The sequence below is a fragment of the Phacochoerus africanus genome, chromosome X (assembly GCF_016906955.1).
Source record: "Phacochoerus africanus isolate WHEZ1 chromosome X, ROS_Pafr_v1, whole genome shotgun sequence".
Classification (NCBI taxonomy): domain Eukaryota; kingdom Metazoa; phylum Chordata; class Mammalia; order Artiodactyla; family Suidae; genus Phacochoerus; species Phacochoerus africanus.
Window position 1 is genome coordinate 110523084 of NC_062560.1, and position 22733 is coordinate 110545816.

At 43.5% G+C, this 22733-nt stretch overlaps 1 protein-coding gene across 2 annotated transcripts in view; it reads right to left on the minus strand.

Moving 5' to 3' along the window:
* Window positions 1-22733, minus strand: part of ZDHHC9 (zinc finger DHHC-type palmitoyltransferase 9) — a 35591-nt gene that overhangs the window by 3871 nt on the left and 8987 nt on the right. For both annotated transcript variants that reach the window (XM_047765003.1, XM_047765002.1), the window contains 6 exons: window positions 18522-18682; window positions 11517-11675; window positions 3757-3894; window positions 2751-2799; window positions 1467-1569; window positions 343-446 (listed from right to left, as the gene is read on the minus strand). In XM_047765003.1, coding sequence (XP_047620959.1) covers window positions 343-446; window positions 1467-1569; window positions 2751-2799; window positions 3757-3894; window positions 11517-11675; window positions 18522-18682 — 714 coding nt within the window. The remainder of the gene's footprint in view (window positions 1-342; window positions 447-1466; window positions 1570-2750; window positions 2800-3756; window positions 3895-11516; window positions 11676-18521; window positions 18683-22733) is intronic.

Sequence of the window (22733 nt, forward strand, 5' to 3'; positions counted from 1 at the left end):
CCCCTGAACCTCCCTGTGTGTGCTGGAAAACAGAAACCTGCCCTAGGGCAGTCCAGCCTGATCTTAGCACGCGTCTCCTGCCTTCCATTCACTTTTTCTTTCACAAACCAGGGAAGACCACGTTACCAAGGGAACAAATAGATGAAATAAGAATGAAAAAAAAAGGTCAGCCCTTCAAAACAACCAGCCCAGGGTCTACAGTCCATGTAGATCTGGCACCGAGGACAATCCCTGGCAAGACCTCTCTGACACCAAGAGGCCATGTTCAGAAGGCATCACGTGACAGGATCAGCTCAAGTTGCTCGTCCCCAGAGTTCCAGGACCTTCTAGTCCTCCAAGTACCTGGGGGGCAAGGGGCCACACAACACTTCACAGCAGTTCTTCACAATGTTGCCATGGCTGTAGGGATTCTGAACACGATTCTTCCCTGTCCATGAGCCTTTGATCTGTAAGATAAAAGCCAAGGCTTACATTAAACATTATGTTGAAGAAATACACGCTGCATGAGAAGATGAAAAAGTGCTGGAGATGGATGGTGGTAATAGTTGCACAATGTGAATATAGGAATGCCATAGAACTGCACGCTTAAAAATGGTTAAGACGATACATTTTACATTATGTGTCTTTTACCACAATAGGAAAAAAAAAACAAAAACATGCACAGCCGTGGAAAAATATTCACGAGTGAAAAAAGCAGAGTGCTATGTATTATTTCTATTTAAAGATACATAATATGTTCACACAGACAAACATGGGAGTAAGTCTAGACAAGTCTAGAAGACTACAGCTCATACCATTAATAACGGTGATGTCTAGGAGGTAAAATTACGGGACTTATTTGCTATTTTTGGCTCATTTGTATTTTCTGATTTTCTACAATGAATATGGATTGGTTGGGTAACTTTTTTTTTAGTTTTTAATTTTTATTTTTTTTTTTTTTGCTTTTTTGGGCTGCACCCACGGCATATGGAGGTTCCCAGGCTAGGGGTCCAATCAGAGCTACAGCTGCCAGCCTACACCACAGCTCACGGCAACGCCAGATCCTTAACCCACTGAGCGAGGCCAGGGATCGAACCTGCGTCCTCATGGATGCTAGTCGGATTTGTTTCCGCTGCACCACAACGGGAACTCCATGGTCGGGTAACTTTTTAAAAGCAAGGATTTTTCAATGCAACCGTCTGTCTCCGTTCCAACTCCAGAGGCAGCAGTTAGCCTTTAAGGGCCTATGAAATGCCGAAGACCTTGTGCCCAGCCAACCATTCAATCTCTTCTTCCTAATTCCCTACAGGCATTCCACTTAACAAGCCAGTCTGCTTTCTCCTGCACACATCTGAGTTCACAGCCTCCATACCTGGCCTCTGCCTGCCTCAACCTCCCGGGCCCTGGAGACTTAGTTCTCTAGCAGGTAATTAGTGAATAGGCTTTTGGCGGAAGAATATGTGATGAGGAGAGAAAAGCTGACTCACATCTTCATTGGTTGTCTGGTTGAGAGCCACAAGGAAAGTGTGGAATCCAGTCAGTCCCACGACGGACCAGAGTGTGAAGAAGCAAATGAGTACTTCTAGAACAGTGAGGTGAGGTTAAGGAATGTTGAAGAAGCCAACACCAGGGGACCTGATGCCTCAGCCCATACTCCTGGCACCAGTCACACCATCTTTACTGCTCGGAATGCAGATCACAAATATATATCCATATGTAACAACAGATGAAATCTAAATGAACGGGCTATAGCCCTTATGAAAGGTAAAGGACTCCTCTTTATTCACTACAAGTAACTCTCTGACATCTCTAGTGTATTTAAGTATTTGTTTATTCAAATCAGCTCTTCAAAAGGGACATTTAGGAGGGATTCCGAGCTAAACAATGTTGCCATCAGTGCCAATGGAAAACACATCAAAAAATAAACTTTATGAGTTCCCTGGTGGTTCGCTGGGTTACGGATCCAGCATGGTCACTGCTGTGGCTGGGGTTGCTGGTGGGGCGTGGGTTGGATCTCTGGCCCCGGAACTTTTGCAAGCCTCAGGCGCAATCAAAACAAAAACAAACCAACAGAAACATTCATAAATGAAACAACAGGTGAAATTTGGAAAAAACTTTAAAGATTGGGGAAAAAAAACCAGAATGTGATTTACAGAAATCCCATCTGAATCTCCTTTTCAAAAACGTAACTGCTGTACAAAATAAAAATAAGCCTTAGCTGTAACAGGAAGGAGGGACTTCTAGTAAGTGACACAAGTACAGCCCACTAGAGAAGGCAGGGCTGAGCCTGAGATCAGAAGGACTTGGGAGGGATGCAGTGAAGGAAAGACCTCCCTTTAAGCCCTGGCCATCTTTTGTTCTGGGTGTTACCACTAAGACTACTTTTTTTTTTGTCTTTTCAGGGCTGCACCTGCGCGGCATATGGAAGTTCCCAGGCTAGGGGTCAAATTGGAGCTACAGCTGCTGGCCTACACCATAGCCACAGACACACCAGATCCAGCTGCATCTGCAACCTACGCTGAAGCTTGAGGCAATTCCGGATCCTTAACCCACTGATTGAGGCCAGGGATCGAACCTGCATCTTTACAGAGATGTTAGGTCCATAACCCGCTGAACCACAACAGGAACTCCTAAGACCACATTTAAACAATCTTAGATGCTGGCACTCTCTGACGTCTAAAAACATGAGATGGCGGAGAAGTGTGGAGAGAAAGCATGCTGAAAAGCAGTTTAAGAGGGCTTCACAGGGACATGGTGCCAGGGGAGGATATGTTCCAGGAGTTTCTTTCAATGTCTCCAGGAAGCCAATTTTCAAGGATTCTGTGAAATTGGGAGGAAGAGGAGAAAGACAGGTTAGTAACTTTAGTAAAACAAACAAAAAACCCACACACGCACTCACCCTAGTGCCTACTCACTTTCTTCCCTCCCTAGTTACCGGCTGGCAAGAGATAAGCCCTGGTTCAGGCAAGGGGTCACACCTCTCTTGACTGAAGGGTTTACCTTTGCAATGCAGGGCCCAACACTGGACTAGAGTCGGGCACAAGCCAAGCACCTGGCTCCCCTGCCCTTCCCTAGCTTCCAGCTATGGGCGTGGGGGAGGATATCCATTCTTGGATGCAAAAAATCAAAAATATCCAAGAGAAATCCTCTCTCTTCACCAATCCGTATCTCTCCATTGTTCAAAATGCAGCTCAGAACTCTCTTACCAGGAAGCTGCCTTGATTAAGACCACTCCTTTCACTCCACATCCCATCTGCCTTTGGGCTGTTTTTTGTGTGTGTGTGTGTGTGTGTGTGTGTGTGTGTGTGTGTGTGTGCGCGCGCGCGCATGCGCGCGTGCATGTGCATACACATAGGTGCATATTTTCTATCTTCCAAAGTAGACCATGAGCTACCAAAAGACACTTATTTGGTATAACCCGTGACACAAGGCAGGTCTTACAAAGTAGAAGAGAGGACACATACAGCTAAAAATACATCCCCAACCTTTGCGATCACCTCATAAATGCCCAAAACTCTAGGCACAGAGCAGTAATTACGGTCCCGGTCCCCAGCAGAGGGCCACTGAGAAGGCCAGCACACTCAGTAAACACTGACGGGTGCGAGCTGAGGGTTGGAGCCCTGCTCAAGAGCAAAGGGGAGTGCTCGCTTTTAACTGGTCCTAGGTGCCTTGCCCATGGTAAAATCCCAGCGCAAATACACAACCACTTCCTGGCTGTCCTCAAGGCTTCTCTCACCACCCGCCCCTCCAACAACAGACAGTGCCCTGCATACTCACTGAGGGCCACATAGACGATGTTGAAGGCGAAGACGTAGATGGTGAGGAGGGAGAGAGAAAGGATGAAGAGGTAGAAGTAGCGGTAGTTCCTCTTTCCAACACAATTACCCACCCAGGGGCAGTGATGGTCGAAGCGCTCTGTGAGAGAGAGAGAGATTCCAGGGCCAAAGCCTCCAAAATCGAGCACAACCTCGCCATCCACTTAATAGCTCATTCAAAGACCTTCGCCCCATCCCTGCCTATTTCAACTGTAAAAAAACACTGGGTTTCATTTTTTGCTTTTCCACAATGTTTTCATAGCCATCTACTCTGATGCCCACAATCATACTGGAAGTTGGGCCAAAGAAGATACTCTTTTCTCCACTTTACAGATGAGGAAACTGAGGCACTGAGGGGTAAAGTGCTCTGCCTCACAGCCAGCTAACAGCAGAGACTTTGCTTTTCCAAAGAAAAGCCTTAGTAGGTGCTTCTACTAAGTACAGGAAAAATAAATAGGTGTAAACAGCCAAGGAACTTTTGAAAAATGAGTAGTGTGGTTTTTCTTAACCTCCAGTGAGTAAAAAATTATAAACCTACAATACCTTAAGTGGCGTGGCATAGCTCAAATGGAATGGAAAGCACCCAGAAATAGACTCTAGAATTTGTAAAAATGTACTGTCTGAGAATGGCAGCAGTGTAAAACCTGGGGTGAAAGGAAGTATTATTCCATTGACAACTCAGAGTTAATTGGCTCCTTGGTTGAAATGAAGGTTAGATCTTTTCCCCTCACACTACATATCAAAATTAATTCCAGATGAATTAAACAGTTAAATGTAACAACAGGAAGTTGCTGCTGTGGCACAGCAGGTTAAGGATTCAGTGTTGTCTCTGTGGTGGCTTGGGTTGCTGCTGAGGCATGGGTTCGATCCCTGGCCTGGTGCAGTGGGTTAAGGACCCAGCATTGCCACAGCTGGGGTGTAGGTCACAGCTGCAGCTCAGTTTTGATCCACGGCCCAGGAATTTCCACATGCCGTGGGTGCAGCAAAAAAAAAAAAAAAGTGAAATCTTAACATAATCATAAAAATAACAGAACACAAATGACAATGAAAAATAGATTTGACTCTATACACACAAAAATTCATATATGTTAAAAATACTATAAAGAAAATTAGGAGTTCCCGTCGTGGCGCAGTGGTTAACGAATCTGACTAGGAACCATGAGGTTGCGGGTTCAGTCCCTGCCCTTGCTCAGTGGGTTAATGATCCGGCGTTGCCGTGAGCTGTGGTGTAGGTTGCAGACGCGGCTCGGATCCCGCGTTGCTGTGGCTCTGGTGTAGGCTGGTGGTTACAGCTCTGATTCAACCCCTAGCCTGGGAACCTCCATATGCCGCGGGAGCGGCCCAAGAAATAGCAACAACAACAACAAAAAGACAAAAAAAAAAAGAAAAAATTAAAGAAGAAAAAAGCCCAACAGGAATGTATGTAAATTTTGTAATTTAGTCTACAAAAAGTCCTTACAAATCAATAACAACATACACATACTCCTTCAAGAAAATAATCAAAAGGCAAACCAGTTACTAAATACCACACAAACATATATTTAAGTATTTCCAGATTCACTGATAACTCAGTGCAATACTAATACAAGAAGACACATTTTGCCTATCAAAATAAGAATATGAAAAACAATATCCACTGCTAGTGAGAACAAGGTAAACCATACACTCTAATAAACTGTTTGTGGGAGTACAAATTGAGAGAACCTTTTTGGAAAGCAATTTCATCATATGTATCAAGAGCCTTAATAATGCTCACATCCCTTTGACAGAATAAATCCATTTTCAGTAATTTCTCATAAAGAAATAGAGATGGGCACCGAAATCTAAGTGAAAAATCTAATTTTTTTTCCCCTTTTTAGGGCCACACCTGCGGCATATGGAGGTTCCCAGGCTAGGGGTCCAATCGGAGCTACAGTTGCCAGCCTACGCCACAGCCACAGCAACGCAGGATCTGAGCCCTGTCTTCAACCTACGCTACAGCTCACAGGAATACCACACCCTTTAACCCACTGAGTGAGGCCAGAGATCGAACCCACAACTTCATGGTTCTTAGTCAGATTTGTTTTCTCTGTGCCACGATGGGAACCTCTAAATTCAATAATTTTAATTAAATTTTTATTGTGGTAAAATATTTAAAACATACAATTTGGCATCTTAACCAATTTTAACTGCAAAATTCAGTGGCATTAATTACATTCACAACATGTGCAACCATCAGCACTACCTATTTCCAAAAATGTTTACAACCCCCAAAAAAATGCTGAACCCCTTAAACAGTAACTCTCCATTTTCTCCTTCTTCCAGCCCCTGGTAACCTTTAATCTTCTTTCTATCTCTATGAATTTGCCTATTCTAAAAATTTGATTTAAGAATTACATAAGGAGTTTCCGTCGTGGCTCAGCAGTTAAAGAACCCGACTAGCATCCAATGAGGACATGGGTTCGATCCCTCGTCTTGGTCAGTGGGTTAAGGATCTGGTGTTGCTGTGAGCTGTGGTGTAGGTCACAGATGCAGCTCAGATCCCAAGTTGCTGTGGCTGTGGTGTAGGCTGGCAGCTGCAGCTCTGATTGGACCCCTAGCTGGGAACCTCCATATGCCACAGTTGCGGCCCTAAAAAGACACACACACACACAAAAGAATTAAATAAGAATTAATTAAATTAATTAAGAATTAAATTTAAGAATTAATTAAATATTAGGTGGAATCATACAATATATGGCCTTTTGTATCGGGCTTCTTTCATTTTAGCATGCTCTGTTTGTTTATTTTTAGGGCCGAACCTGTGGCACATGGAAGTTCCCAGGCTAGGGGTCAAATCGGAGCTACAGCTTCCTGTCTACACAATTACCACAGCAACACAGGATCCAGGTCTCATCTGTGACCTATACCGAAGCTCACGACAACGCCAGATTCTTTAACCCACTGAGCAAGGCCAGGGATCGAACGCATATGCTCATGGATACCCATATCCCTATCCTAACCGGCTGAGTCACAATGGGAACTCTTCATTTAGCATGTTTTTAAGACTCATCCATGTTATAGCATGTATCAGTACTTCATTCCTCCTTAGGATTAAATAATATTCCGTTGTGTGGCTATACTACACTTTTTAATCCACTGGTCTGTTGGACGCTTGGATTGTTTCCATCTATTGGCTATTGTGAATAATGCTGCTATGAACACTGATGTACAAGCGTGTTTGAGTTCCTGTTTTCAATTCTTTTTGGTATTGTTATGGACAATTGTGTCCTCCCCCAAAATTCATATGTTGAAGCAATCCTTAACTCCCAATGTGACTGTATTTGGAGATAGGGCCTCTAAGGAGGTAACTAAAGTTAAATGAGGTCATAAGGGTAGGGCCCTAATCCAATATGACTGACATCACAACTTATAAGGAGAAAAGGAAGAGACACCAGAAGTGCATGAGCACAGAGAAAAGGCCATGTAAGGGTATAGCAAGAAGGCAGCCACCTGCAAGTCAGAGAGAGGGGCCTCACCAGAAATCAACTCAGCTGGCACCTTGATCTTGGACTCCTAACCTCCAGCACTATGAGAAAATAAATTTTTTTTAATTTAAGCTACCCAGTTTGTGATATTTTGTTATGGGAGCCTGAGCACACTAAATCCCGGTATATATCCAAGAGTGGAATTGCTGAGTCGTATAATTCTTTTTTTTTTTTTTTCCTTTTTCCTGCAGTACATGGGAGTTCCCAGGCTAGGGGTCAGATTGGAGCTGCAGCTGCTGGTCTATGCCACAGCCACAGCGATGCCAGATGCAAGCCCCATCTGCAACCTCCGCCATAGCCTGTGGCAATCCCAGATCCTTAACCATAGAGCAGGGCCAGGATCGAACCTGCATCCTCATGGACACTATGTTGTGCTCTTAAACTGCTGAGCCACAACGGGAAATCCTCTTATAATTCTATGTTCAACTTTTAGAGGAACTGCTAAACCGTTCTTCACGGTGGCTGCACCATTTTACATTCCCACCAGAAATGAAGGCTCCAATTTCATCACATCCTTAAATGTAATTTTTTTTTTGTCTTCTTAGGGCTGCACTCGCAGCACAAGGGGGTTCCCAGGCTAGAGGTCGAATCGGAGTTATAGACGCTGACCTACACCACAGCCACAGCAACAGAGGATCTGAGCCTCGTTTACAACCTACACCACAGCTCATGGCAACACCAGATCCTTAACCCACTGAGCAAGGCCAGGGATCGAATCCGCATCCTCATGGATACTAGTTGGGTTCGTTAACCACTGAATCACAATGGGAACTCTAAATTTAATAATTTTGATTGCAGTGTCATAATAATAAAATGAGATCATGATAATGTCTATTGATAGGCCTAAATAAACTAGAATATAGACATATGATTGATTATGTAGTCATTAAAATAATATATTTTTTAAACATGTAAGATGTAGAAAATGCTCAGCATATAATGTTAAGTGACAAAGGCAGGACTAAAAACTATCATGTGTGATCCAATTTCATAAACAAGGGAGAGACTAGAGGCAAATATAGCAAAATGGAGAGTGAGTTTGGGATTAAGTTTGGAATTTTTTTTTTTGTCTTTTTCCTTTTTGGCTGCACCTGCGATATGTGAAAATTCCCAGGCCAGGGACTGAATCTGAGCCGCGGTTGCTGCCCTCCACCACAGCTGTGGCAATGCCAGATCCTTAACCCGCCATTCCGGGCCAGGGGTTGAACCTGCGCCATCACAGAGACAACGCCGAATCCTTAATCTGCTGCACCACAGCAGGAACTCTGGGATTAGGTTTTATTTACATCTGTTACTTCCCATATTTCCTACAATGAACCAAAAAAGCACAAAGAATAAAATACATCTTTTTTTTTTTTGTCTTTTTGCCATTTCTTGGCCGCTCCCGCGGCATATGGAGGTTCCCAGGCTAGGGGTCCAATCGGAGCTGTAGCTGCCAGCCTACGCCAGAGCCACAGCAACGCGGGATCCAAGCCGCATCTGCGACCTACACCACAGCTCACGGCAACGCCAGATCGTTAACCCACTGAGCAAGAGCAGGGATCGAACCTGCAACCTCATGGTTCCTAGTCGGATTCGTTAACCACTGCGCCACTATGGGAACTCCTAAAATACATCATTTTTAAGGCACAATGAGTTGTGTACCAGTCAAAAAATAAGCTTGTAAGAATGGTGCATCTCCTGGCTAAAGGGCTGCAATATATCTTTTCTGAAAAGGGAGGGAAGATGGCCTTACTTTAGGCAAACATGCCATATAAATCTACATATCTGCAGCTTTATACAGATGTATTTTTACTATATTATAAATCACACCTCTATCTGATAATATAAGTAATATATGTTGACTGTAAAAAAAAGTGAAAGTAATTCTTTTCTAAGGAAGGAAACAAAATCCTTTATTAACCCCACAATCTATAGATAACAAACAATAAGCATTCTAGAATACTTCCTTGCATAATTCTTTATACATATTTATATCTTTTAAATGTGTAACTGAGATCACACGATAAACGTAGCCTATCTTCTCTTTTATTTCATTTAGCTTTCTTAGCATAAGCTTTTCCCCAGAGAAGTGTACTCTATGAGTGTCCCACAATTTATTTGGCCATTTGCCTACTGGAGGAAAACCAGGTTCTTTCCAATTTTTCATTATTACAATAATCTGCAGATAAATACGTACATACCTAAATCTTTTACCACATTCCTAATTTTCTTGGGATAGAGCCCTAGAAAGTGAGTCACTGGCTTCAAAGGGTATATGTATTTTAAGGCTTTTATAACTTTTACTAGGTTGCCTTCCAAAAAGTTTGTTCCAGTTTACACTCCTATTGGTGTAGGACTAGGCATTATCAGGTTTTCCTTGCTAATTTTCTAGATGAAAAAAGATCTTATTTTAATTTTTATTTCTTTGATTTTAAGTAGAGATGAACATTTTTTTCCTGTTAACTACTTAATTGTAATTGTTTTATCTGCTATCCATATTTCTACTAAAACATTAAAGATTCTTTTTGAAAAAAAATGAGTTATGTTTAAGAATATTAATAAGAAGGAATTATTTTTGAAAACCTTTATATCAGACTTTCTTGAAATATCAAGTTTCCTGGCTCACTTAAAATGAGTTTCAGAGTTCCCATTGTGGCGCAGTGGAAACGAATCTGACTAGTAACCATGAGGTTGCGGGTTAGATCCCCGGCCTCCCTCAGTGGTTTAAGGACCTGGCGTTGCCATGAGCTATGGTGTAGGTCGCAGACTCGGCTTGGATCCTGTGTGGCTGTGGCTATGGGTCCGATTTGACCCCTAGCCTAGGAACCTCCATATGCCGCAGGTGCAGCCCAAAAAAAAAACCAAAAAAAAAATGAGTTTCAACTACAAAAGTCCTATCTACATACAGCTTTTTACCATACAAAGTAAGATACATCTTCCTAACCTTAGCCTAAAATGAACTGGCTAATAAGAGGAAAGCAGTGCACTCAGGCATGCTCTATGGCATATACAAAGAATGCTGGAAGTTCTCTTGTGGCACAGAGGGTTAAGGATCTGGCACTGTCACTGGGGTTGCTGGGGTGGCATGGGTTCAATCCCTGGCCTGGGAACTTCCACATGTCATGAGCGTGGCCAAAAAAAAAAGCTGGAAATATGCCTATTGATAATATAAGGAAATGCACATATCTGCTTATCAACAGACATTTACTGCCTGTTTTTTTATTTTTCCCAGGGTTCAGCAGTGATTACAGTGATTACAACTACGTCACATATATGCAGATAGAAGCACAGACCCCTGTAATATGCACACATATACCCACCCTTGCAGAAACAAAGAAAGAATAAATGAGGGTGTTGGAATCAGACCTGTTCCAGCTTCAGCTCATACTTATTTTATATGAAGCTACGCAAAGGTGCTTCACCTGTTTCCTCATCTATAAAATGGGGATAATACCTATCTTACGGGGTTCTTACGAGTCTTTTTTTTTTTTGTCTTTTTGTCTTTTTAGGGCCGCGCCCATGGCATATGGAGGTTCCCAGGCTAGGGGTCTAATCAGAGCTGTAGCCGCTGGCCTACGCTACAGTCACAGCAACGCAGGATCTGAGCTGCGTCTGCGACCTACACCACGGCTCACTGCAACACCAGATCCTTAACCCACTGAGTGAGGCCAGGGATCGAACCCGCAACCTCATGGTTCCTAGTCGGATTCGTTTCTGCTGCACCATGACGGGCACTCCCAAGAGTCTTAAATGAGAGAAAGGAAAAGCACTTAGCATAGTGTCCGGTATTTACTAGGAATTCAATAAATGCTGGCAACTTTCCTCTTCTTGGGAACACGACTTCTTATTCAGCCCTTCCCTCCCCGATGCTGCCCTCCAGTGGACTGGGACTCTCCTCCCCTTATATAGGGTAGTTTCCCCTTGACACAGATCCAGTAGAGGACAATTCAGATTTGAAAAACAGGTGAAGTTTATTTTCTCATTTACCAAAGAGTTTTTTTTTTTTAATTTCAGACTGAAGGATATTTAAATTATGATTTGATCTACAGAAGTATAGTTGATTTATAATTGTTCAGAAGCTTGTTCCCTAGCTAAAGTTTCCTAATTACATCTAGCTTGTTTCCTATCTAAAATCTATCCTCCCACCCCCACTGATTTTTCCTGATTTTTCCCTGACCCTCCTCTTCAACTCAGGCTTCCCCCCCTCAGGCAAGGTCCCTTTGGTTTTACTCACCCACGCAGTTGTCACAGATGCTGCAGTGAGAGGCCCGGGGAGGCCGGAAGATCTTGCATGTGTAACAGTACTTCAGCTTCACGATCTGGTTGTTTATCTGGAAATTCTTGATGCGAGGGGGTGGTCGCTGGCCTTGGGGGACCGCACCATTGGTAGCTTCTGTAGATCAGTAAAGACAGTGAACAGCCCTGCTAGCTGTTATTTGAGCCCCAAAGTCTCACCACCTCTCCAAGAGCAATGGGAGGAATCAAAGCTTCCCTAGGCCCACAGGCTCCAGGCTGGCATTTCCAGACTATGAGTGCCACATAATCATTTTGTGTACATATATAAAACTGTTTCTTGGAGTTCTCTTGTGGCACAGCGGGTTAAGGATCTGGTGTCACTGCAGTGGCTTGGGTCACTGCTATGGCCCAGGTTTGATCACTGGCTTCGGAACTTCAGCATGCTGCCAGTGTAGCCACCCCCCCAAAAAAAAACCACCAGTGTTGGCGAGGATGGGGAGAAGGTATTTTTTTTTTTTTTTACATTACTAGTAAGCAATATGGCACCGACTACCAATATTTTATTATTTTATTTTATTTTATTTTATTTTAGCGCCGCACCTATGGCATATGGAGGTTCCCGGGCTAGAGGTTGAATCTCTGATGGCCTACACCACAGCCACAGCAAGATCAGGCCCAAGCCACATCTGTGATCTACTCTGAAGCTTGTGGCAACACCATATCCTTAACCCACTGAGCGAGGGCAGGGATCAAACCCACATCCTCATGGATACTAGTCAGTTTCTTTTTTTATTTTATTTTATTTAAAAAAAAATTTTTAATAATGACTTTTTTATTTTTTCCATTATAGCTGGTTTACAGTGTTCTGTTAATTTTCTACTGTACAGTAAGGTGACCCAGTCACACATACATATATACATTCTTTTTTCTCACATTATCATGCTCCATCACAAGTGACCAGATATAGCTCCCAGTGCTATACAGCAGGATCTCATTGTTTATCCATTCCAAAGGCAATAGTTTGCATCTATTAACCCCAAATTCCCAGTCCATCCCACTCTCTCCCCCTCCTCCTTGGCAACCACAAGTCTGTTCTCCATGTCCGTGATTTTCTTTTCTGTGGAAAGGTTCATGTGTGCCATATATTAGATCCAGATATAAGTGATATCATATGGTATTTGTCTTTCTCTTTCTGACTTACTTCACTCAGTATGAGATTCTCTAGTTCCATCCATGTTGCTGCAAATGGCATTATTTTGTCCTCTTTATGGCTGAGTAGTATTCCATTGTGTGTGTGTGTGGGGGGGGGGGGGTTGGCTGCACTGGCAGCATGCTGAAATTCCGAAGTCAGTGATCAAACCCGGGCCATCTTCTTAACCCAGTCATCTGTTGATGGACATTTAGGTTGTTTCCACGTCTTGACTATTGTGAATAATGCTGCAATGAACATGTGGGTGCCTGTGTCTTTTTCCAGGAAAGTTTTGTCCAGATATATGCCCAAGAGTGGGATTGCTGGGTCATATGGTAATTCTATATATAGTTTTCTAAGGTACCTCCATACTGTTTTCCATAGTGATTGTACCAACTAGTCAGTTTCTTGGCCCACTGAGCCACAATGGGAACTCCCGCCTACCAAAATTTTAAATGTGTATAATCTTGACCCAGGAATTCTACTTCTAGGAACCTACCAAAATTACAAAGTGGTAGAGAGTTCCCTCGTAGCTCAGCAGGTTAAGGACCAGGCTTTGTCACTGCTGTGGCTCTGGTTACAGCTGTGGCACAAGTTCCATTCCTGGAACGGGAACTTCCACATGCCCCAGGCATGATCAAAAAAAAAAAAAAACCACAGAGGTGTACGAAAGATGTTAACACAAGATATTTGTCAGAGTCCCTTTTAATAGTGAAAGACTGAAAATAACCTCAATATCAAAATATTGATATTGATATAAATTAATTAACCAATATTAAGTTGGTTAATTAATTTATGATACACGCATGGATTGAATATTATGCAGCCATTTAAAATGAGTACATCATTTTAAATGATGACACAGGGAAATGTTAAACACTATGTTGAAAAATGAAAGTGTACTAAATATATAACCACTGTATGATCCAGCAATCCCACTCCTGGGCATCTATCAGGAACAAACCATAATTCAAAAAGATACATGCAACTCAGTGTTCACTGCAGCACAATTTACAATAGCCAAGACACGGAAGAAACCTAAATGTCCACTGACAGAGAATTAGATATACATATATACAATGGAATATTACTCAGCCATAAAAAGAATGAAATGCCATTTGCAGCAACATGGATGGACCTAGAGATTATCATACTAAGGAAGTGAAGTCAGACAGAGAAAGACAAATATCATAAGAGATCACTAATATGTGGACTCCAATAAAAATGATACAAAAGAACTTACAAAACAGAAACAGACTCAAAGATTTTGAAGCCAAGAGTTCCCATGTTGGCTCAATGGGTTAAGCATCTGAATAGTATCCATGAGGATGCAGGTTGATCCCTGGCCTCGATCAGTGGGTAAAAGGATCCAGTGTTGCTGCAAGCTGCAGTGGAGGTCACAGATGTGGCTCAGATCTGTGGCTATGGCATAGGCTGGCAGCTGCAGCTCAGATTCAACCCCTAGCTTGGGAACTTCCATATGCCATGGGTGCAGCCCCAAAAAGGGGGAAAATAAAATATTTTGAAACCAAACTTAGAGTTACCAAAGGGGACATGGGTGGGGGGATAAATTAGGGGGTTGGGATTGACACATACACACTACTACATATAAAATACAGGAGTAATAAGGACCCACTGTATAGCACAGGGAAATTCACTCAATACTGTGTAATAATCTATATGGGAAAAGAATCTGAAAAGGAATGGATATATGTATATGTATAACTGATTTAATTTACTGTATGCCTGAAATTAACACAACTTTGTAAGTCAACTATATTCCAATAGAATTTAAAAAAAATAGTTTAAAAAAAGATAAAGTGTACACAAAACAGAAGCATGTACTAGAGTTCTTGCTGTGGAGCAATGGGGTCCTGGCATTCTTGCAGCACCAGGATGCGGGTTCCATCACCAGCCTGGCACAGTGGATTAAAGGATCCAGTGTTGCCACGGCTGCAGCATAGGTCACACGCAGCTGCGGCTAGGATCGGATCCCTGGCCCCGGAACTCCATATGCCACGGGGTGGTCAAAAAACAGAAACAAAACAAAACAAAATTCCTGATTTTTTAAGATTTGAGATTATATTATAAACACAACTTTATACCCTATATTTTTCACTTAACATTACATGGTGAGCATTTTTCACGGTTAATTTTTTTCTGAAAACATCGTTACTGGCAATACAATTTTCCATCATATGCATGTAGTGTAATTTATTTAACCACTCCATATTATTATTTAAGTTGCCTCTGGTATTTTGCTATTTAAATGATGCTGCATGCAAAAACTTTAAACATTACAGATAAAGCTTAAGCCCCCTTGATCTCCGGCCCAATCCCAATGCCCTCCTCCCTTCCTCAAGAATATGTTCATGTGTTAAAATTAATTTCTAAAACTTAAAGAAAAAAAAGAAACGTATGTTAAAGTCTGGGCAGTAATATATAACGTTGCTGGCACTAAAACAGCTAGGAATGGAATTCCTGTGTGGCTCAGTGGGTTAAGGATCCATTGTTATCACTGCAGTGGCTCAGGTCACTGCTGTGGTGTGGGTTCAATCCCTTCCGTGTGCCTAGAGTGCTACTAAAAAAAAAAAAAAATAGCTAGGAGAAAGAAAAAACGATGCATTAAAAACCCTTCTACAATTGCTTGTGTAAATCTCTCTCTGATTATTTCCTTTAGCTAACCTGGAGACATGTGAAATTACTGGGTCAAAGGGTATGAACCCTTAAAGCCCATATTACTTATTGCCAAACTGCTGGGCAGACAGATTGTATCAATTTGCACACCCACCCATGGGCAGCATATGAGAGTGCCTGCCTCATTGCACCCTCGCTGTGCAGGATAATTCTAAAAACAGAATATTTTTTCAATTCACATTGATTTTAAAAATATCTGCCATATGGAACTTTCTTCCTTTTTTTCCGGAGCAGGGTGGATGCTGAATGCTGTGAAATCAAACAATAACAGTGTGTCATAGGATGGGGATAACTATTCATTAGAGGATGATATAAGTACCAGCATGCCACCTTAACATTCTTCAGTATGTGCTCTACCTGAGGACACCTGGGACAAAGGAGAGCTATAATGCATGCCTTCTCTGCCCAGCCCAACCCCTACCCACAGCATACCCAGTACAGGGTTGAATGTAAGTTGACAAAAACTTGCTAACCTACACATATGTATGAGCTCAAGAACGCACTCTTCTACTGAAAGAAACATGCTAAGTGCAGAGGTAATAACCTGACAGCTCGAGCCTGGGCCCCCCGGGCCTCACAATTTAGCAAAACAGACCTAACCTTGCTCACAGCCTCCTTGCTGTAAGATGCACGTCAAGGCACTGCCTTGACCTTCAGTTTCTCCACATGTGAATGGAAAGGGGATGATAAAAGAATAACCCAGATAGAGAAAAGATGGCACTCACAATTGTCCCTTCCTATCGTGCTCCTAACTAGCCCAGGTCTCCCCCAATTCCAGCTGTGCCGACACACCTCGCTTCTGTTTCTTTCCCACAATTCCCACCCTCGCCTCCATCCAAAGTAGTCTGAGCTCGAATATGCACAAACCTGTCCTTCAGTGCACCTAAAAAAGGCTGAAATTTTCCAAAAAGAAATCCATTAATAAGCTAGATAAACACAGATAAATAAATGAATGAAATACAAAAGCTGGAAGCTTTCAGAGCACCCTGAAAGAATATCAAATCAACACGTTGTACACCACAGACTTACATAATGTCGTGTGCCAATTATATCTCAATAAAACTATGGGAAAAAAAGAAATCAACCAGAACTGGGAGAAAATATTTTTTTAACAACAGCATGCATATAATCATTAGGAATAAACTCAATATGAGAAGAAACCAGATAAAGAAAACTATAAAAATCTTATTAAAGGGCATAAAATTCAGTCTGAAAATACAGAAAGACGTATTCTTTTCCTGGATAGGCACATAATTATAAAAATGTAAATCCCTTCAAAAATAATATGTAAATGTAACGTAATACCTATTAGAACCCCAATACATTTGTGTCTTTTTTTTTTTTTCCCCACCCATGGCATATGGAAGTTTCTGGGCCAGAGACTGAATCCCAGCCACAGCTGCAACCTACACCACAGTTGTGGCAACGCCAGATCCTTTAACCCAGTGCGGGGGATGGGGATCGAACCTGTACCTTCACAGCAACCTGAGCTGCTGCACTCGGATTCTTTTTTTTTTTTTTTGTCTTTTTGCCATTTCTTGGGCCGCTCTCGAGGCATATGGAGATTCCCAGGCTAGGGGTCTAATCGGAGCCGTAGCCACCAGCCTACGCCAGATCCACAGCAACTCGGGATCTGAGCCGCGTCTGCAACCTACACCACGGCTCACGGCAACGCCGGATCTTTAACCCACTAAGCAACGGCAGGGATCGAACCCTCAGCCTCATGGTTCCTAGTCGGATTCGTTAACCACTGCGCCACCACGGGAACTCCCATTTGTGTCATTTTAATTAAATAAAATACTAAAATCCAACAAACAAACAATAACAAAGCACCTAAAAGAATAAAGGCGAGCTACAGATTGGCACTCCACAGGCACAGCTTTTAGTCTTAGAAGTCCTAGAGCCCTTTCTTCTACTGCATGTGGCTTGGTTGCTAACTCTAGCTACTTGGGCACCAGATATAAGAACAACTTAGGCAGGCACGGCTCTTGGATCTGGTGGGCTCTCACTCCCTGCAAGTACTGGCATCAGAGCCTTCTGTCCCAGTGTGAGCTCCCAGGATATTCCTTCCTTGAGCCCTGGGATGTTCTGCTTCAATTCATGAAAGCAGCTTGGCCCCTGGGTAGTGCAGCACTTGATCTCTGTCCCCAAGGGCCCCACCTTGAGCCGCAGACTACACCGTAATGAGCCTATAACTACTTCTTTTACCATTCCCAGAATTCTCAATGGTTTCTTTTCCCTCCTATCTTGTGTGTTCCACTAAAGCAATAAGAAGTCTTAGTTAGAAATCCACATATGTGCTTCAAAAAGATCTCTGAGTCCCTGAAATTATATCCAAAATTGTATGTATGTGATACATATAGAAATATTTTTGTTTGTTGGCTGTGCCCACAGCATGTGGAAGTTCCCAGGCCGGGGATCAAACCTTCACCACAGCATCAATCCGAGCTGCTGCAATGACAATGCCAGATCCTTAACCTGCTGTGCCACGAGGGAACTCCCTAGGAATATTTTTACAAAGAGAAGGTTTATAGCTTTCATCAAAAAAAAAAATCCAATGAATTGATGATCCCAAAAAAGTTTTAAAAATAATCCTCTTGGGAACAGTGCAGCAGAACCCTGGTAATAAAACTCCTGAAATGCGACCCAACACAGGGAAGAATGAAGTTCACATTCTTTATAGGGCAGTCAAGATCTCACATTCAGGATCTCAGACGGAAAAGGCTAGAAGTGATTGTTTTTTTTGTTTTGTTTTGTTTTGTTTTTTGTCTTTTTGCTATTTCGTGGGCCGCTCTCTCGGCATATGGAAGTTCCCAGGCTAGGGGTCGAATCGGAGCTGTAGCTGCCAGCCTACGCCAGAGCCACAGCAACGCAGGATCCGAGCCGCATCTGCGACCTACACCACAGCTCACGGCAATGCCGGATCGTTAACCCACTGAGCAAGGCCAGGGATTGAACCCGCAACCTCATGGTTCCTAGTCGGATTCGTTAACCACTGCGCCACGACGGGAACTCCTAGAAGTGACTGTTAATCTGCAACTACAATTATGATTCCATTCCCTTGCCAATCAAAGCCACCCACTGCACAGCATCTTGCCAGCCACTTAGAAAACTCACCTATCTCCATTTCTATGAAAGCTGCTTCATCTGGTAGGGCCCGAGGAATCACTCCAGGGTCACTGAAGCTGGTCCTCAACAGTGTAGCCATGGAGAAAAGGAAGAGCATGGCAGCGAACACAGGGATGGCAGGAGACAGCTGGACAGCCAGGTAGCGGCACCTAAAGAAAGTAGGCAATTGAACAGCTAGTTATTCCAACCTATACGACCTATACTGACCTCGCATTGTTACCAGTAAGTTTATCAATCTGGTCTCCACAGCAAAATGGCAGTACATCAAGGGCAAGGACCACGTTTTTTACTTCTCTCAAATTACCTAAAACTCCTAACAGAGGTTTTGTACATACTAGGGACTCAACAAATAACTGACGCCGCCTATAACAAACAAAAACAGTCTAAGGGACCTTTGCTACCTACCGAGCCCAGTCCCTCCTGTCAGCCTGATGGGAGCTCCATGTCCTCTGTACCTCAGCAAAGGCTCAGGGATGCAACTGAGCCTGGACTGTAGGCACGGCAGGTTGCTCTCACTCTGGGAATGTCTAGAGCTTTTCATACCCACTCATCTGGCGTTAAGCCTGAGCTCGAAGAAGAGATGAGGGCCAGTCGGGAAGCAGAGTCCCAGTAGCAGACAGAGGGTGTGGCCAGCGTGCTTCAAGACCAGTGAAAAGTTTCAGGGCTGCTGACTGACTCTGCAATGGCCACTCACTTCTCTTCCTCCTCAATTACCTCAGCCAGTGGTGGCCACAGCAAGGGAATGAGAAAACTGTATCTCCTTAGCACCCCTTCCCAACATCATGTTTGTTCCCCTCTTTCCTCATAATTCACCTGGAAGGCCATTCCTCTTTCTCTCTGGATATCCCAGCTCTACTCATCTTTCAGGTCCAGAGCCATCAATGCCATCATTGTCATCATCACGACCACAATTTATTGAGCACACATCATATGCACTAAGCTCTTTCCTTTTTTTTTTTTTTTTTTTGGCACGTCCAAGTTTCCAAGCCAGGGATCGAACCCACGCCACGGCAGTGACAACGCCAGACCTTTAACCTACTGAGCCACCAGGGAACTCCCACTAAGCTCTTTAGATGTATTATTTCATCCATTTATTACACTACGTCTATGAGGTAGAGTCTATTATACCCATTCTAGCTGAAGGATCTGGGATTTAGTGAGGTCTTGCTTCTTCCAAGACGCCTACCCTAAACTGTACCATTTCCACTACGTTGACTTCATCGCCCCCAGCTGAGCTTCATAAGAGAAAGAACGTTTTGTCCTTTTGTTTGTTTGTTTGTGTTGCTTTTTAGGGCCACACCCGAGGCATTTGGAAGTTCCCAGGCTAGGGATCAAATTGGACCTGCAGCTGCCGGCCTGCACCATAGCCACAGCAATACCAAATCTGAGCTGTGTCTTCAACCTGTACCGAAGCTCGCAGCAGCGCTGGATCCTTAACCCACTGAGCAAGGCCAAGGCTCGAACCCCCCTCCTCATGAATACTAGTTGGGTTCTTAACCTGCTGAGCCACATCAGGGACTCCCAAGAACTTTTGTCTTTTTGGAGTGGGAATGCCTGGGTTTGAATTCTGACTCTACCAGCTCCTAGTTGGTTAACTTAGTTAACTTCAGTCTCCTTATCTGTGAAATGAGAAGGATAATAATAGCATTTTATAGGGTCGTTGTGCGGCCCAAGTGCATGACTATAAATAAAGTGCTTAGAACTGCCCTTGACACATAGTAGACGCTAAGTAAATGTCAGCTATTAACATTATCATCATGAAAAAAAAAAAATAAAAGTATGCTTCAAAGCCAAAAAAAAAAAATTATCATCATGATTCTGTATCTCCCAGAGCCTAATAAAAGGATGGGAACAAAGAAGATATCAACAAATACTTGTGGAGTTGAACTGGATATCAAACCAAATAAATGGGAATATGTGATGGGAGTTTTCACTGACCTATTTTTATTCTCCTCCTCCAGAGGCACATTTCCTCCTTCAACACAGAGATCTTTTCTTGGAGGCAGAGTGTAAGCGGACGGGCAAGGACCAGAGGAGAGAGTAAGCTCGGGAGAAAGGCTGACCTCATCGGCACGGGGACTAAGCAAGCTGCTGTCCACTCAGAGCAAAAGTTTAACCCCGGGTTGTACTTTCGCTGCAGGTTTGGAACCATCTCCGTGAGACCCACCCCCTGCCTCCCTGCTGCACACATGACCCCATGGGGGTGCAAACCAATTGTACTACGAGGCTGAGTAGTTTGCCATGAAGGTGAACATATGGAGTGAACTTGCAAAGTGGTTTTTGTGGCTTTTCGTTTGCTTGCCTGCTCGTTTTGTTTTTTAAGATTTCGGTTTTTGGGGTTTTGTTTTTGACAAAGTCCTTGGCCTTAGCTTGCTTTTGTACAATTGCCTTCCTTCTCCTAAAAGCCACGAGTAGGATCTGGAGAACTGAGTTCAGGATAACGAAGGTCCTTGCATATCACTAGCTTGTGGATTAGCCTCTTTCCTTGTTTCCCCTTCACTGGTATGGGTAACCGAGAAGTGAATTCAGAAACGAAAGTCACCTCCACTTATCAGGGACCCAAAGGACACAGGAGAAACACCAGGCTCTGAGTTACGAAAAGCCAAGTGGAATTACCACACTGACAGAAAACAGCCATCGTTCTTGTCACTGTAAAATCACTCTTGATAACAAAGAAGTGATTTCTCCGAGTTCCCGTCATCGCGCAGTGGTTAACGAATCCGACTAGGAACCATGAGGTTGCGGGTTCGGTCCCTGCCCTTGCTCAGTGGGTTAACCATCCGGCGTTGCCCTGAGCTGTGATGTAGGTTGCAGACGCGGCTCGGATCCCGCGTTGCTGTGGCTCTGGCGTAGGCCAGTGGCTGCAGCACTAATCAGACCCCTAGCCTGGGAACCTCCATATGCCGTGGGAGCGGCCCAAGAAATAGCAAAAAGACAAAAAAAAAAAAAAGTGTTTTCTCCAGGATTCAAACTGCCCTGGGTGTACAGACTCCAATGCAAAGCCTTAGACAAATCAGAGCCATCTGACTGGCCACCAAAGGGAGTTTAAATTGTTTTATTACAGGGAAAAGATACAGAGAGAGTAGAACACACACACACACACACACACACACACACACTAATGTTGCTCCCATGTACAGAAGGACCGAGCTTAACTAAGTTCCATTCCAACATCTGCTTGTGGAGCAGACAAAGGACAACTTAGATCTGAACTACACTACGCCATCAAGGATAAAGGTCTCTGTAATCTCCACACAGACTATCTTCTGCACCTGCTGAAACAATCCACTCTGTATGTCAACAAGTACACAACAGAACCATTGTATTGTTCTCTAGAGATGAGGCCACTGGCAGCCAGTTGTCACTAGTGAGTGGGTGTGGCTGGGAAGGCAGATGTGGGACCAGCAGGCCTTTCTACCCCGAGCAAGAGGAAACTTAGAGAGCCAGCGGCTAAGACTGCTGTGAACTACAACCCATGTGTCTGTCTTTACCAGCCCCCGAGGCTAGTCCCATCATTGCAGCAAGCTAGAGATCTGTCTTGGATAGGAGTAAGCTATGTGAAGAGTTGGTGGTAATTCCCAATATCGACCTCCAAAGTCAGGAGGATCCTCAAACATCACTAATGTGTTCCAGCGAAAGCCTGGATCTGTCATCCACAAATATGAGAGCCGCTTTTGAAACCCCGCAGTACTGTCCATCTATATCAATATGAATAATGTTATTCGTACATTTCTTGAAACAGAACTCCTCTTCAGAGTACCAGGGGGCTAGAAGTTGCTTTTCTCCCTCATGAATGTAATAAGTTTAACTATAGCCCCACGAAGTGTTCATTTCTTCTACCTGAAGAGACATCCTCATTTTAAGCCATCTTCTACCAACCCCTCGACTGGCCTCAGGCTTCCGTATCTGGACTAGATGATGGGACTCCCACATGCCTTGTGGACCACATGGTGGTACGGATCAGCAGTAACCAGCAGTGCCAGGCTGGGCTGGTATGTCATGTCCCATCCCCCATCCTTAGCACACTAGTTCACTGGAGGGACAATGATAATGACACAGACTTCAGTTCACCCGAAAAGACGCAAAGAGATTCATGAGTGGGGCTGGTAAGAAGCCAGACAGCTTCGGTGGCAGGGCTGCCTCACAGACCTGTGTAGACTGTTCTTCTATACTGTTTCTAGGTCTCCCTAATAGCTTTCT